The sequence below is a fragment of the Podarcis muralis genome, chromosome 6 (genome assembly GCF_964188315.1).
Source record: "Podarcis muralis chromosome 6, rPodMur119.hap1.1, whole genome shotgun sequence".
Taxonomy (NCBI): domain Eukaryota; kingdom Metazoa; phylum Chordata; class Lepidosauria; order Squamata; family Lacertidae; genus Podarcis; species Podarcis muralis.
This window is the reverse complement of record NC_135660.1, coordinates 77,090,170-77,107,272: the sequence shown is the minus strand read 5'-3', so window position 1 is coordinate 77,107,272 and position 17,103 is coordinate 77,090,170. Positions and strand designations below refer to the sequence as shown.

General features: G+C 44.1%; 1 protein-coding gene across 4 annotated transcripts; it reads right to left on the bottom strand.

The window, feature by feature from the left end:
* Nucleotides 1–592: 592 nt before the first annotated feature.
* Nucleotides 593–15,847, bottom strand: NCOA4 (nuclear receptor coactivator 4). 4 transcript variants are annotated; one of them, XM_028729247.2, is made up of 10 exons: nucleotides 15,694–15,847; nucleotides 6,466–6,617; nucleotides 5,923–6,063; nucleotides 5,658–5,746; nucleotides 5,110–5,218; nucleotides 4,821–4,898; nucleotides 3,917–4,063; nucleotides 2,768–3,751; nucleotides 2,472–2,561; nucleotides 593–1,750 (listed from the first exon to the last, which is right to left on the bottom strand). In XM_028729247.2, exons 2-10 carry the CDS (start codon nucleotides 6,613–6,615, stop codon nucleotides 1,745–1,747), a joined length of 1,794 nt encoding a protein of 597 aa, XP_028585080.2. In that variant the 5' UTR covers nucleotides 6,616–6,617; nucleotides 15,694–15,847; the 3' UTR covers nucleotides 593–1,744. The 4 variants fall into 4 exon arrangements, with proteins under 4 accessions (XP_028585080.2, XP_028585081.2, XP_028585079.2 ...); XM_028729248.2 differs by lacking the exon at nucleotides 15,694–15,847 and adding an exon at nucleotides 8,139–8,290; XM_028729246.2 differs by lacking the exon at nucleotides 15,694–15,847 and adding an exon at nucleotides 8,148–8,285 and having other exon boundaries at nucleotides 3,917–4,060.
* Nucleotides 15,848–17,103: the final 1,256 nt, after the last annotated feature.

Below are 17,103 nucleotides of genomic sequence, written 5' to 3'. Positions count from 1 at the left end.
TGTGTCGTGTCCAGTATTGGGGAACAAGATTCCACCTTCTGGCCTCTACCTAAATTAATCTGCTGAGTGAGGTTCATTTGACGATGCTACCATAATCTATTTTTCCTCTATAGAAACATGTACATGTAAAAATATAAGGAATGAAAAATATAAAGCATCTTGAGTCTGTGTTGTTCTTGTTCTATTTCAGGTTTAACCGAGCTAACAAATTCTTTGTTGGGTTTCATGTTTATATTTTAAGGCATTGTCAGCTAACTGAACCAACCCCTTAACCCATGGCAATTATGGTGCTGGCGCATGAGCTCTATGCTGCCACATAATGCACAACCCTGCTGCTGAGCAGACAGCAGGCCCAACCGTGCCTTACTAGCAGAGTTGGGTGTGGTCTGCAATTCCAAATGATTCAGCTTTCTAAGGAACTTAACTCAGATTGAGTTGTCAGTATTTTCTAGTATACACATGCAAACCATATAATTATACAAAGTCTGCACATGTCAAACTAAGAAGTTGCCACTGTTTCTGTGTATGTAGCCTGTTTATAACATTTTCACAAAATCTCCCATGAAGAAACAGAAGTATGCAAAGACGAAACTTGGTTTTTGTTCACAGCAATGGTTTAATGGAAAGACTTAATCAGCATCAAGAAATATTGAACTGATGAAGAGAGAGCAATTTTTAGGACTTGATAAAGACAGTAGGCTTGGCCTCCATTTTCATTATTTCAGGTCAACTATCTGAGGTTTGTTAAACATTCAAAAGCCCCACATTTCCATTAAATGGCTCAAACTGCTACTGCAATTAAAGGAGTGTGCTGGTTAAAGACAGGTGACAATAACCCTTTTGCTACTGAAGGCCTAAGTTTATATAGTTTTCAGTAGTTTAGATCAGTCTACTCACACCAGTCAAAGAGCACTTTAAGATGATTTTTTGACAAAGATCAGAGCTTCTCAGAAATGCCGCAATATCCTGTGATACAAGGCAAGTGGTATTAAGGTTGTACTTAAGCAACATTTTCTTTACCCCAACACCTAAATCTACTTAATCTAAATATCAATAATAGTATAAAGTTAAGAAACGTGGAAGTTAAATTTGCATTAAATAATGTGCTTTAGAATACCTAGACACCACTTGAATCCTGGTCAATTTCCACAACTTAAGGTTGGCACCAAGTTACTGGGAAGCTTCTGATCTTGTTTGGCATAGGATCCATTCCAAGAAAATAAAACATTTTAACCACTTGGTATGAAGCTCTAAAACAATCATTGTTGCATAAGAGCAGGATCACTTTAAATATATTGGTCTAAAATGTCTAATATATTTACAACCAGGAGTTGTTTAAAATAAAGGATAGGTTTGCTAAATAAAAGGAGTTTTCCCTCCCTGGGGTCTAAGTTAGAGTTTACTTCTAAATCCTCTACTCAGCAGTCATGGAACAGGAAGCAAGAGTCTTTTGTGCCATGTGTACTCCAAATATAATCAGGAAGATATTTCAAAGCACTGACTTCCATGTGACCAGCCAGGGAAAGATCTTCATTTCATAGGCCCCTAGGATGCATACAGTTGCTTCTTTGTGGCGTGAGTCAAATCCACAGCCCAAAATTGACAACCATAACTCAGCTACATACAGCTTTAAAGTGAAGTTTGGAAGAGGCAGATGAATCAGCCACATAAATGCAGTAGATTGCAGTCGGTACAAATGTGCGATGATCAGCAAAAAGGTAACTCTTCAAACAGTCCAGGTTTTTCACATCTAGAAATGCAATCCAGAATTGTTACATTAGAACAGAAGCTACACAAAACACAAATCTTTTTTTCAAATGCACCTGTCTTATTAGATTCAATTACTGGAAACGGTAATATTGCTGGAATTGTGCAACTACACCCATGATATCCTTGGAAGGTTAAACGCACTCTGTACCAGCAGATCCTGGTTGTGGGCTACGTACTTTGCAGTGTACATTCCTGAAGCAATTGACCTGGATAAGGGTTCATAGACCAGTGCAACAGTTAGTCTATGCCTACACAATGCCATCATATGCACATTAAACTTTCCCCTCTCCCTTCAAACATGCCATGTGGCTAACAGAAGATAAACCTACAGAAACTCCAGAGCAAGGAAATTCCCTCATCTGAAGGTCAATGTGGCGAACTGTTACAGAGCAACTGAGTAGTGACACCCAGCATTGCAGATTGTCATCACTACCCATTCCATCACAAGAGTATGTAGGTTGGCCAAATATGGAACTTTAAAAACTAGTCCAAGTCTTGCTTAAAGATCCAAGGAACACAGGGCAAAATGACTGGGTTACAATAATGATTCATAGTTCAAGGAACCAGGGATGGTAATGTTTGATCCCTCAAGCTTTTAGGAACTTCGGCTGCTTGAAACCTTGGAGGTGAATAAACAAGCTTATCAAAGGAAAGGTGTTAAAGACTCTTGCTAAAATGAGAAATGGCAGCTGAATGGTTACCTGTAGAGGATTCTGATATAGCCATTTCTCTCTCTCTCCATTCAGCTTCATACATGCAAAGAGGTCACACACTGTAGGAAGGCCGTAGTCCTGGAATAAAAGGCAGATTTCTCATTAAGCTGCGCCTAGTGTGGACCACCATGCTAATCCTGTATTTTTGAACAAGCTGCAAGTGGTGCTAAAAAGTAATCTTAAGAAGCTAAGACTGCTCACCACAGACTTTCAAGGAACTTGTAGGAGCTATTAAAAAAATGTAAAGCTAAAGGAGCCAGAGACAGTTGAGTGTTAATACATACATGTGCCTTCTTGCGTTGCAGCCATTTGTCTTCTGCAGGAGGCTGACTGGAAGAGTCTGTGTTCGCTGAAGACAACACCCAGCTGTTTACATTAAGAGGGAGGTGGAATGGTTCTAGAAGCTCCAGAAGAGAACTCTTGCAACTCACTTCTGCTTTCTCCCTGCTTGCTTTCTCCTCTGCACCCAATGCTATGGCCTCTGGCTTGGCTAGCCAGGCTGTTAATGGGGTTTCAAGCAATTCTTTCAGTGGCTTTAGAATATCGGGACTGTCCTGTTCGGTTGCAGAAGGGACCGGTTCCTCCCCCAGCTGTTGAGGATAGAGCCAGATGTTCAGGGAAGGCTTAGCTTCACCAGGCTCAGTGGTGGAGCTAGGTGTCTGTCCTACTGGCACCCCATTTTTATCCTTGCCTTCCTTCCGAAGCAGCCACTTGCACAGAGCTTCCTTCTCACAGTTTCCATCGCACACACACTCTGAAAAGCTGGAACATGGCTCATTGGCTCTGCATACATCTTCGACTTTGAAAGAGGGCTGCAGAAGCCAGGCATCATTGGTGGACGATTTCTTCCCTTCCAGGTGCTCACCAAGGCACCTGAGATTGCCAAGGTTTTCTATTTCTATACCCTTGGCCTGGATGCCACAACAATTGTTGCAGGAATCGGCTTTGGGGAGCCAATCGCTGATATTGTATTCCTCCCTAAAGGGCTTAAACACACATTCCCACTTCTCCAAGGCATTCATGTTTTCCGATTCAGAAGGAGTAAGCAGCCAGTCGGAAAGATCCATTTCTTCTTGCTCCAGGAGCTCCAACTCATCTATCTTTTCAATGGAAAAAGAGGAACTAACTGTGGAGGTGGAACTTTTGCGCCGGCGTGAATCCATTTTCTCAGGAGATCCTTCTTGTTGGTTCTGCAGGAGCCAATTCTCCAAGTTTCTCAGATTTCCCCAGGCTTGCTCCAAGTAACACATTTTGGGAGACTTTAAATCCTGACAAACAAAATTGATACCAAACGTTAAAAACTTCCAGGGAAAAGTTCAGTTAACAAGATACCATTTGCACCTTGGTGTAATGCAGAAAATGTAAAATCAGACATCCCACCAGTTCTAAAACTTACTTTTCCCCAAGTACTGTAATCAATAAGAATACTTTACCTGGTTGGTCCCTGGTGAATGTGTTTTCAAGAGCCAGTCTTCGTAGTTCTTGCTAGGAACATGTGGACCACAGCAGGCACTGTCAGGTTTACTTCCAAGAAGCCAGTCAGAGAGTGGGCACCCCACAGTTCCAGAAGAAGTCTTCTGCTAACATCACAACAGCAAACTTATTGTTACACATTCAGTTCTGGTTAGAGATCACCAGGAAAAAACTACCACCACCCCAAGGAATAACCAAACCATCATTGGAGCCTGACAGATTTATGAAGGGATTCTTTCAACATTTGAGCAGGAAACGCTTTTGGAATCAGATATTATCAAGTGCCCTAATTGGTGGGTCATGGCATGATAGCTGTTCACAGGAAATACATCGAGTTCTAAATATTGTAGCAACTCCCTACAGATGAAAGGCATGCTCGCTTATGGTGCACGCAAAAGGTAATCACCCTGAAAAGTCAGAATAGGGGTGGGCTTGCTGTCCAGATCCTGAACTTCCCCACCTCCTGCTAGCAATTTTGATGTGGGCACAGCCACCCACCATCACCATGACTTCAAACCATTTTTCAGGTAGTTTGGATTCAAACAGTGCCTGCACAAGCCCTGCTTTTGGCAGAATTCAGGAACTCTGGAGTTTTAGCCATTCCCAGCAAGGCTTCCATTTGGCACAAAGTTGGAAAGGCACTGAATGCAAGTCCCACTTGCTAAATGGCAATTTGAATTCTTTCTTTGCAGTCTGGTGTCAGATGTGGGGCAGTTGGGCATGTGCTGGAAGATGCAAGCACACTTGGACCTATACCTCTAATCAAGCCTTCTGTTAGTCTCTCAAGTCACAGAACCCACAATGAAATGCTGGTAGATACTTCTGTTCTGTTGCTATCATGCAGGAAACAACTTTTAACTCTACCTGCTCAAGTTTGGCTGGCACAGGGCAGTTCTTCCCAGAAATCCATGGGGTGTAGTCTTCTTCATCATCAGAGGTTTGCTATTTTTAAATACACAGAGCAAGTCAGAATTATGATAAACTTACTGGTTGTAACTTACTTCTTACTGAGCTTGTCATTTTAAAACTCTGGAATTTTTCAAGCCAATAACATGCTGAAAACCATGAACTTATGCAGCCCCTCAGGATTGTAGCTACTGATTATAGGCTTCCAAGAACAGATCCCGCACCCTTGAGGAAATCCTCTACTCACCATTGTTGTGATTGAGCCAAAAGATGTGATGGCCTCACGAAGGAATGGCATATTTGCCTCAAAGCTCAGAATGGAATTTTCTTCTGGTTGGAGAGTTAAATTGCCCAGTCTGTCAAAGGGGTGGGGTGGGGGGTGAAGAGAAAATATGCATCAAGCACTCAAGTTGAAAAAGCAAATGATCATGATCATTTTCCATAGCCCCCAAATGAAGCCACTGTTCATTAGATTAAAAAGTTGAGCAGATCCTGCTGAAAACATGGCCTTTGTGACCTATTTTGAACTGTGCCACGGATATTAGGCCTCTCAGGTTCTTACCAATTTGATCAACAAATCAAAACCAAGACACATATAGGTCAGTCACTTTCCAAGGTCACAATTTTTAAATCTGTAGTTCAATATTTTCAAGACACATTAGGAAATTGGAGATTCTATTTTGCAGGAAGATAAATTGTATGCAATCTCATACCACTGATAACGGTATGAAACACACCGTGTCATTTTAGTAATTCTAAGCCTGGCAGTAAGATGAATTCAACAGATTTTCTTACCTCTCCAAACACGATGAAATTTGATTGGCAAGGTCGTTACTGTGAGGCTGCTCCAGCTGATGGATGAGGCAATTGAATTGCCCTAACAACTGTAAGAGACAAAGGACTATACGTGACTTCACTATGAACATCAGGAGCCAACTTCAGCAAGGCTCAATGTGTTCTTATGCCAATCACAATTAGCACACACTCAAGGCTAAATTACTGTAGTTCTGAACCAAGAGTTTCAAGCATAAATTGAACTAAGTGTACAGTTCGACCTTACCCAACAGAATTGCTGGGCCTGCTGTTGCAAGGCTTCCTCTTTCAGCTGCTGAATGAGATCCACCTGCTCAAGCAACCAAACTTCACGGCTGCGCAAGCATTCCAGGTGGCGGCTGATGCAGCTGTGAATTTGAGCTTTCACCTGCAAGATAAAAAATGCTGGATTCAGTCACTGTTCTTATGACTAGTTCTAAGCCACAAGTGTCGGAAGTAGAATCAACCAAAGCCCATTTAATATCATTGTTATGCCAAGTTGTTTGTACTTCATGCAGCGGTGGGCCCCCATTTCAACGCGGATAGTTTCAAGAGATAGCTAGCACACAAGTGACCCTCCTCCAAGGCTCCCAACACTGCCACAAGATGCATTTATAGTATTCCTCCCTGGCATTGATGAGGAATGATGAAGTATTCAGGTATAGTAAAGCAGGAGGTGCTGCTACATATGTGATGTTTTAGTATACATGGAGCAGCATCAAGATGATAACCTCCAGAATCAGCTATGGGGTTTTTTATTTATTTCTTCCCCTTCCTGTCCCCCAAATACCTCTCTCCAGTTGTCTTTAACTTGCTGTTCAGCCTTGACTACTCCAGCAATTGCTGTCTCCAAGTCCTTCTTAGCCTGAAGACACTTGACAAGGGGTTCCTTGCTGCTGGAGCTTGCACTTGTCTCTTGGGGTAGACTCATCCTTGACATTTCTAAAAAGAGAAACACAAAAAATAATGTGCCAATATGCCCCACTCAAACAAGCAAAGGAGGAGGAAATGGGCAACAGACCTCGCAATATTGTTTTCACTATTCTAGATAATTTTGCCACCCAGCCAGCATATTTGTGCCCAAGGATTCTTGCAACCCAAGTCTGTCTTAATTGTGCTGTTAGTCTTTTCTTTCCCAGCCCCTGACTATGGTCCTACCTCTGCATTTTCAACAGATCAACGCTTCCAGTATTTGTTAGGTGGAAGCAGCAGCTGCATTATCCAGCTGGCTTCAGAGATGGCTTCTATCATCTTTGCACACTCCTGCCTGGCTCACAACAAGTTTAACTAATGCTCAGGACCACAGATTATAAATTAAAGTTGCACATAGACTTACCAAAAACTCTAAAAAATTCTTTCAGACACCCACGATACTAGCACATTCCTAGAGTCAAGTTACACAACCAACAAACTCAAATATGTTTTACAGGACTTCAGATTGTAATTGGACAGAACGTTTCAATAAATGTTTTCCCCTATTAAAGCAAATCACCTGCACTTTCCAGAACCCAGCAGGGACCAGTTTTTCAATACTAGTTCCCTGTTCAGTTCCACAAGACCATATTCCATGCCCCTTGAAGCATTTTTTTCCCCATTTGGGTGATTAAAGCAGCAGTCCTACACTTAGCAGAAATTCTATTGTCTGCAATAGGCCATACTTTTGAGGGAACATGCATATTGCACTCACCTTTTTTTTAAAGTTTTCAGCCCCATTACTTTCTATTTTATTACATTTTCACCCCTCTTTTCTTCCATCATTGAACTCAAGATGACACAGATATGGTTCCCAGCACACAGAACTAAAATTTAGTTCAGTTTAAGATGCCTCACAGACATGGGCATAGCCAAGGGGAGGCAGGGGCCCGCCCCCTAATATCTTCTTTTTGGAGGGATTTTTACCCGTGATCTCCCCTAAAAAGCTCAACAACTCCCCTCCCCCAACAAAAATCCTGGCCATGCTCACAGCCAGTCTATGCTACTGGCATTCTTTCCAACGCAAATCCAGCAAAGAATTCAGACACCAGCTTTGAGAATAATAGGTGCCACTCGGCCAAGTTTTACTCAGTGAGTAGACTCACTGAGCTTAACGAGCATGAACCTTGCTCCAAGTAGCAGATCAGCGAAGCAGACGTAGCCTGTAAAGAAATCAAGACTTCTAGCCCCTGCACTCCAGAGGAACGTGGAAACGAGCAGCAGCTTCTGTTAATATTAACCAGCACGCGAAATGAAACCAGGCAACCTCGGCAGCCCGTGTGCTACGCTTATTTCCCCGCTAAGATCCAGGGGGCTTGCTCGCGTGTGCAGTTTTCAGAGGCGGGCGCTTCTGTTTCCTGGCATCGGAGCGGCCGGCCCTGTGCACATTTCTCCCGGAAGGGGGCTTGATCCCAATTGTGCATCCTTGGAACCATTTTGGCTGCCTTGGGCTGCCCCTTCGCTTCCCTCCCGCCCTGCAATCCTGCCTACCTTACGCACCGGTCTCTCGCGTTTCTAGGGAGGACGAGGGCCGCTTCCTCCCGAGCCAGGGGCCGGCGCCTGCAGCACGAGATAACGCTATCGGCCCAGCGCAAGGCTGTTTTAAAGGCGCCTGCTTCCCAGAGCACATTCCGGGCCCGCCCCCCGGCTCCTCCCACACTCCCGCCCTCCTCGCCCACGTGGCCAGAGCCGCCACAGCTGGGACGGAGCATTGCACGTCTTCGCGGAGAGGGAGGGAGGGAGGGAGGAGGCTTGAAAACTGCCCAGCAACTCGCGGGGAGGGAGCCCGATCCGTCCTGGAGATCGGGGGCGAAAGGCCAAATGCAAATGGAACCGAGAGGCACGTAGGCTTGTTCCAAAGAGGGGAAATCCGCCTCCTAAAAGAGGATTTGCCACTAGGCACATGCATGCCTTATAGATTTACTACTACTATTATTATTAATAAAATTTGTATAGCGCCCTATACCCGCAGGTCTCAGGGTGGTTCACAGGACTATTTCTAAGATGGTTTGGGTGCAGCCAGAGCTATTGCCATATTCCAACGCTCCATGTGGAACCTAAGGCTTGGTTTAGGGGTTATTTTGCATGTTTCCTTTTGTTTATACAGTGGTACCTCGGCTTCCGCGGGTGGCGCTGTGGGTAAAAGCCTCAGTGCCTAGGGCTTGCCGATCGAAAGGTTGGCAGTTCGAATCCCCGCGGCAGGGTGCGCTCCCGCTGCTCGGTCCCAGCGCCTGCCAACCTAGCAGTTCGAAAGCACCCCCGGGTGCAAGTAAATAAATAGGGACCGCTTACCAGCGGGAAGGTAAACGGAGTTCCGTGTGCTGCGCTGGCTCGCCAGATGCAGCTTTGTCACGCTGGTCACGTGACCCGGAAGTGTCTCCGGACAGCGCTGGCCCCCGGCCTCTTGAGTGAGATGGGCGCACAACCCCAGAGTCTGTCAAGACTGGCCCGTACGGGCAGGGGTACCTTTACCTTACCTCGGCTTCAGGTTACATACTCCGCTAACCCAGAAATAATACCTCGGGTTATGAAGAGAGAGGCACAGAAATGTGGCATTCTTAATTTTGTTTCAATCTTGGGACTACCAGAAGGTGTGCATTAATAGAGGTCTGTTTCTTCAAGCCTTTGTTATGCCGAGAGGTTCCATTAGGGCCCCTCCAAAATGCAACCATTGGCCTGATCCTATATGCACATTTGACAGGCACGCAGAACTTCCTTCCTTCCTCAAGGGCAAAAGTGCCACGTTGAAGCCCCGACTGAAAGGATCTCAGGAAGCAGGATTGAGAAATGTTTCTGCAGGCATCCACTTACAGAAGAGCCGGTATTGGCTAAGGGAGTGGGGAGGGGGTGTTGAGCTGCATCAGTTGCTGTTAGGACTGTAACTTGACCCCCCCCCCCCAACCATTAGCCAGCTTGGACTTCAACTTCTATCAGCCCCTGCCAGTGGGTCTAGGTTTCCAAGCACAGGTTTCCTTCTACTGAGCTAGATGGATCTATGGTCCAGCACGGTATGAGGCATCTTTAAATGTTGCAAGAGAACATGCATAGGATTAGGTGTCCAAACCAGCCTAGTAAGTGTGGCTATTAGAATTACCATCCAAGGACCAGTGGTACAAAATCGCACATGGTGGAGTGCTCCTGTTCAGCCTTCCAGCCAGCTTGCCAGACTATTTTCCGGGGCACTCCATTCCCCACCAACAGCCAGCCAGCAATCAATGTGCGCAGAGCATACATCACCCTCACGTAGCTATTTAGAGTCAACCCTGAGGAAGCACACTCTCAAAAGATTCTCTGTATTTCTGCAAAGCTTGGCGCTCCCCCCGAAACTTGCTCCCTGTGTAAGCAGTGCTGTTTTGACTATGGAAGACTTTGTGTTTGGAAGAAGTTCATTTTTAGTAAGGGGTAAAGGGGACCCCTGACCATTAAGTCCAGTCGTAGCCGACTCTGGGGTTGTGGCGCTCATCTCGCTTTATTGGCTGAGGGAGCCGGCGTACAGCTTCTGGGTCATGTGGCCAGCATGACTAAGCCACTTCTGGCAAACCAGAGCGGTGCACGGAAACGCCGTTTACCTTCCCACCGGAGCGGTACCTATTTATCTACTTGCACTTTGACGTGCTTTTGAACTGCTAGGTGGGCAGGAGCTGGGAATAAGCAACGGGAGCTCACCCTGTCACAGAGATTTGAACCACTGACCTTCTGATCGGCAAGCCCTAGGCTCTGTGGTTTAACCCACAGCGCCACCTGCGTCTCTAGCACATTTTTAGTATATAATAAATTCTTTTTACACTTATTCACACCTCTTTTCCTCCAAGAGCTGAAGGCAATATACGTAGTTCTAACCCAGCCACCCAATTCTATCATCTCAACCTGCCTACAAAGTTAGGCTGTGAGGGTACAAATTTTCCGAGGTCATCCGGTGAACGTTATTGCTGAGCACTCCAGACACAACAACACACCAGCCTTCTCCCAAATCAACAAGTGTAGGATACACCCAAAAATCAAATATAAACTATTAGCTCAACTTTCCCCATTTGTACTTTTGCAGCCAACCATGGGCATGTAAGTGGTTTATACCCCTTCCTATTTCTTTCTTTATTTTACTGCAGCAATGCTTGAATGATCAAATGAAACAAATTAAAATGTTAAGCCAATTAAGGCTGCAGATAACAGAATTCTTTTGTAAGTTTGTCTGCTAAGCATTTGCGGGACAAACTACAAGCAGTTTTGTCAAATGTAGTCCTTATTACCCATAATCAGCATTTAAATAAACCTGCATTACTCAAGAATGTTTTTATTTAATTGCTTACAAGATGACAGTCCTTCTTGCCTGCTTAATGCAGGTGTTCAGTTAGATCATTCTAGGTTTAGTTTGTTTTGCCTGAAGAATCATACTAATATCCATCTGCCAGCTTAAACCACAAAACGTTGCAATATATCCCACTGTTATGCCCTACCTGACAAGGCTTACATAATTCAAGCACAGACATGTGTATAATGAAATTATTGCTTGTTTGGTACTACTTGGAAAACAAAATGTGCACTGCAAGGGGTTGGGTTACCCTCAAGGTCCCAACTCTACCATGCTATGATCTCACTGGTATCTGTATGTGAGGAGATATCAGAGTTCTTGTGATATTTGACTTCAGATAGGGTTAGGGTTGACTTCAGTTGTTTTTATTTTGATTCTGTATTTTGTGGTTTTATATTCTGATTTCATCCTGTGGGTATAGGGTGGAATAATAATAATAATAATAATAATAATAATAATAATGGCAGCATGTCCACACATATCACAAGCAGCATGCAGACTTTAATAATAGGAATATTCCAGATTACCCACTCATCAGGACAAGGAAGCAGATATCCTACCCCAGCCACCTCTCCCAAGTTTCTCCTATTCTAGGGTTGCCATACGTCCGGAATTCCCGGACATAGCCAGAATACAGCAGTTGGAAACAGTGTCTGGGTGGAAATAGCTTGAGTGTCATATCTGCCAGAAGTCTCCTTAAAAACAGCTCAACAACTTTTGTGTCCAAATTTTCACCCTTTGAAATATGGCAACCCTATCTATTCCAAAACACCTCCCACATATGAGCTCTAGGCTACCTTGCCTTCTGAAATGTATCCTAACTCCATAGTCAACTATAGTCAACAAACTATAGATCCTATAAGTCACGAGACTTCCATAAAAGCTCAAGGATTGTTAATGATTGTAGGACCAAGACACAAGAAGAAGAAGCTGTGTTACATATGCAGACAAAATGGGTCAAGATGTTCCGAAAAGCAACATGGCTTTTCCTTGAAACACACAACTCACTGTGCCAAAGACTGAAAGCAGACGTATAGGTACAAGTTAGTTCAAATAACCCTCTATAACGGAACTAGAAGATATTTTAGGTTCATTACAAGAGGAACTGCAACTCTTGCAACATTGTGTTCCTGTTTCACAGAATATATCATTTCTAAAGTATGTTGTTGAAAGAAGCACTTATTAGCAATACCATAGGCCTCCCCCTCCTATATTCTGGCACTGTGTTATGTTAGAACCTAAATTCCCAGCATAGCTAAGTCCTCCCCTTCCCATCTACATGAGCACTAATAGTTAACCAAGTAGCTGCATGCAACCACAAGGAATACTGTATGGATACAACTGCTTTACATGCACCATTAAGTATCTCTGTATCAGATATTCCAGCAGCAACATCATTTTACTAAACCTAATTAATGCTCTGATCGCTTGAAACTAAAACCAAACACTTCTTCCCATATAACTTTTTCCTGCCCAGCTTCTTAAAAACAAAGAGCACAAGGCAAATAAAAACTATGGGTGGAATCCAACTTTGTGAGCTTGGACTAGCCCTAATGCAGTCTGGAGGATCCTCATGCAAAGACTCGTGGTGTTCATGAGGGGCTGGAGGAAGGAGGGGAAACGAAAGACCAAGCCAACTTACCCACACATATAATATTTATGTCAGTCACTTTGGGCCTACAAGGAAAGGGGGGAACTGCCCAGTGAACCTTATAGTCAAGAGGCTGTTTACAAGCTAAAGACATTCCCTGCTCCATACAACTTGCACACACCAGACAAAGCCTATCAAAGCAAAAGGAAGTTAAAACTGACATTCTTGACAACTGTCTGTCCTAACACTGATAGTATTTTCTAAGGTTGTAACTAGGAACTGGAGTGTCCCCATCACAGCCAGTACATGCATGGGGTTATATCCTTACTGTGTGTGCAGCAATGGGGGGGGGGGGCATTTGAAATACAATGTGAAGTAAAGTAAACACAACCACTTTATGTTACCCAGTGCTATTTTAATAGAAGCATAATGCTCTGTGTGGTTTTCCAACAAATCATTTTGAAGGGACTGCAAATCCAATCGCACCTTCAAAACATGTGGTGCCTGAAAGGTTTTGTGGTCACATTCTTTGCATGCTCGTAAACACAAGATTATATTCTTACAGAATCATCAAGTCACCTACTTTATGACTTGCCAGTTTTCCATTATCTATGAGTTTCTATTAAAATAGACCAAAGGGGAAAAACAACTTTGTTCTATTTTGACACCCTTTCCTCTTAATCCAATACAAGAGAGAAAAACATAAAACACATGCAAATAAAAGCTGCAGCATAAAGCCTCAGGAATTTCCCCTAAAACCCAGAAGCTTCAACAAAAAGCCACTTGCCCAAGTCTCAACAACAGGACTCAACTTTTAATAAACTATATATCACTGAAACCAAGTATACTTCCTTTTACCCCCAACACAGAACATTGGTGACAGAAAACAAGACATGTTGAAGATTAATTGGTTCTTGATTTATAGATGTATGGTTTTGTTGTTGTTTCACAATAAACTAAATCTGCTGGAGCATATATTTTTAAGATACAAACTCCGGAAGGTGTGGTAAGTGGCTTTTACATTAAGACCAAGATTCAGAGGCTCTTAAATGCATGCACTTCCCAATTTTCTACACACATCACTTCCAGCATTATGACAAAGACTAGTCCCAATTCTAGCTTTTAGGAGAATAGTAGGCAATAGAGAAGGCTGCTGCTGCTGCTGCTGCTGCTGCTGCTGCTGAAAATAATTACTCCTAACTGCTGTGCAAGTGAAGCTTCCTGAGATGCACACAGGACACTATGTCATCACTAAGGCAGAGCTGGGATTTCCTTTCCTAAATTTCCTTTACCTTGATACCAGAGGTGAATGTAAATGCCGTTTCACATAAAGAAATTTCTCTCCCTTTTCAAAGCCCAAGATAATCTTATATCCCACAACTCCATTTCCCTCTAGCTTTCAGCATGCAGACACTTAATCTCAAACATTTAAATAGCTCTTGCTGTCATGCAGTTCTACATTCTTGCTTCTTAGCAGGGGCTGAAAGTTCTCCCTGTGCCCCACAACCCCAACTGTAGTGATAAGCATATTATATTATTGTTATTATTTATACTCCACCCATCTGGTGGGGTATACAGCCCTGCTGTATCTACCATGGCACTCACATCTGCAACCAAATTATTTTGAGAATACCAGAAGACAAGACTTGCACCAGCCAGTGTAACCTCAAAGCTTTCAGTAATGCACCAGAGAGACTGGTGCTGCAATCATACCACGCAAGGAATTGCAAGGTGTGGCTGCACCTGCCAGGGAAGTTCTGGCCTTTTTGAGAGGCAACCCCACCCACTCCATAACAACCGTACTAGACAACAATTGCACTGTGTAGCAACTTTCCCCTATCCACATCAGCTACAGCTTGCCACCACTGCCTCTTAATTCCTAATGTAAGTAACCAACCAGAGAAACACTTAACTCTGGCTTGATCACGTCCATGTTTGGATTTATATATAAAAGGCAGAGGTCATGATTCCACTCTTCCTATGAGGTACAGGGCATCATAATTCCAATTCTGCTGATGTGGTGAGGCTAGACTGAGGGATAAGGATAGCTGTATATTCAAAATCATGTACCGAGGTGGGTTGAAGGTAGATTGAGATCTGGGCAATTTATGGTAGACTTGCAAGAGTTTGACTCTCAGATTATTTAATGATAGCGGCAGCAAAGCTCCCACCTCATCCTCAATTAGATGGCTAAAATGAAGAAAACCAGGTGGAGATTGCTATGAACCCAGTTCTGCTACTGAAAAGCAACAGGCTTGTCATTCCTTAATTCTAAATATATAATTTCCCATCCTGTCCCCACACAATGTTCCAGTTGCTGGATCAAGCAAAAACAATGACAACGAAGGAAATCCTGTAAGACATAAGTCCGCCCAGCATTGTTTAAGAGCATCAATACTGTGTAGCCAATAAATGAATCCAGACCCTCTCACAGGAACGAGCACCCGGAAGACCCAGGTTCAAATCCCCCACTTGGGTCATGAAACTCACTGGGTGGCCTTGGGCCACTCGCTGCTTCTCTGCCTAGCCTACCTCACAAGGTTGTTGTCACTGCTTTTATAAAGGAAAAATATGGTACTGGTACTCACCATGAAGTTGTTACAGTAAATGCCACACTTTTAAGATGATCTGTTGGGGGAGCTGCTGGTACTGCGTACCCTTGAGTACCCCCAGAAAAAAAACCCACTGATTGTTGTGGGGGTTAAATCAGCAGAATGGGGGAAAGCTCCATGCATTCTGAGCTGCTTGGGCTATGAATGCGATCGATAAATGGCATTAATAAACAGGTGAGAATGTGAGCCACCCTCGCCACGGGTTTTCTTAGGCCCCCAACGACACCAAAAACATTTTTTTATATTTTATTTGGCAGGGGGAGGGGCTTACGTTCAATCCCCAACCGCAGAAATACCAGACACTTTCAGCATAAGGAAGCAACGCAGGGCGTTACATTTCACGGTGAACGCCAAGAAAGACTGACACGCGTTGGACTCTTCCCACGTGCAGTTACGTAACCGGCTCCTGGGACGGAAAGCGGAGGGCAATATAGGTCAAGGCGAGCCTCTCCGCCTCACCTCACTCAACACCCTCATGCCGGTCAGCGGCCGAGGCCCTTTCTCCCAACCCGCGGCTCCCACCTTCTGACTCACCCGGCAACCTGCAGACAGCGGCCGGCGCAAAGGCGACGAGGCGACTTTCCCCTCTAGGAGCTCAGGCCGGAAAAGAGGGTTCGCGGGGTGGAGCGGGGGCAAGATATCGCGAGATTTCCGCGGAGGCCCGGCGCCTTCGGGTGACGGTATTCGGCCGCCCCCTCCCGTTGGTTAGGCACCAACGGAAGCTCCCGGGAGAAGAGGCATGCGCACTCGCGCCTCCAGAAGCCGCTGCCCGGACTCAATTGTGGGCGACGTCGCTTCCACCTCCTCTTTACGTAAAGCAGGTTGGGAGGAGAGAAATAGCTCGTAGCTCAAAGAAATAGCCGGGGAGGTTGTTTGGTTCAAGGCTTTCCCCTTGGCCTTGGCCTTGGGCTTACTAAGCTTTTTTAAAAAATGCATAGCTGTCAATTTTTCCCTTTTCTTGCGAGGAATCCTATTCAGAGTAAGGGAATTTCCCTTAAAAAAGGGAAACGTTGACAGCTATGAAAATGTGTCGTGTAGGGGTTATTATTTGTTATTATATTATGTGTTTTGCGTTGTAAACCCCCTTGTGGCCTTTGGATGAAGGGCGGTATACAAATTTAGCAAAATAAAAGCAAACGAACAAGCATTTCCTAATAGCTTGTAGACTGAATTAAATGACAGTTGTACAGTGTTGGAAATTTTATTTCTGCGTTCCAAAATCTTACTAATTTCAATTGCATTCCAGTCAAAATAATAATCCCTTATACAACAACTGCAATATTAATAACGTCTGTTCGTGTTGACACATTAAATGATTTATAGAACTACAAGTGAGGCAGTCAAACTATATCCTTGCTCTTCCTGTGTGTGGCAGTTACTCTGTCCATGGTGTTCCTGTCCTTGTAAAATGTTACGTCTATCTTTTCCACCGTTGTTGCTGTTCATCATGCCTTGAGTGACATGTCAATGCTGCTATGTGAATGGTTGCTGTCCTTATTTCAGATGCAGGGTTGTGTGTTGAGTGTTTTTTTGTCTCCCTCTAACCTCACTTTCTTTTTTTCTTTTTCTCTCTCTATATACCCTGAAGGTAATTTTTACTAGCTTGCGATAAGGCCTAGTTGCTTGCATTTTTCCTGCTGGTCAAGGAAGAGGGGAAACCCCATTTTCTGGAGCCCGTATGCAAACACAAGCTTCCTGCCTTTCGTTGACCTATTTATTTTTTTTTAAGCCTCCTGTTTGAGGAGGATACTGTTCTGCCTCTGTTCTGTGTTTCCATGGTGGCTGCTGAGAAAGAGGCTTTCCTCCCTCTATTCAGTGCAGAAATCACCAGGCCGTCTCTGGCAAATTCAGGTTGCATCATTATAGTTGATGGGGAGGTCTAACACAAGAAACACGCTTCCTCAAAAGACTGGATGGAGAAATGGACTGGAAAGTATGTGATAA

Excerpts from the sequence above, each read along its gene's own strand:
- NCOA4 (XM_028729250.2), bottom strand. The coding sequence starts at position 8,277 with ATGTGCTCTGGGAAGCAGGCGCCTTTAAAACAGCCTTGCGCTGGGCCG. Across the intron at positions 4,064-4,820 it reads TGCCAGCCAAACTTGAGCAG|CAGAAGACTTCTTCTGGAAC; the intron begins GTAGAGTTAAAA and ends TTGTGATGTTAG. Across the intron at positions 3,752-3,916 it reads ATTCACCAGGGACCAACCAG|GATTTAAAGTCTCCCAAAAT; the intron begins GTAAAGTATTCT and ends TTTGTTTGTCAG.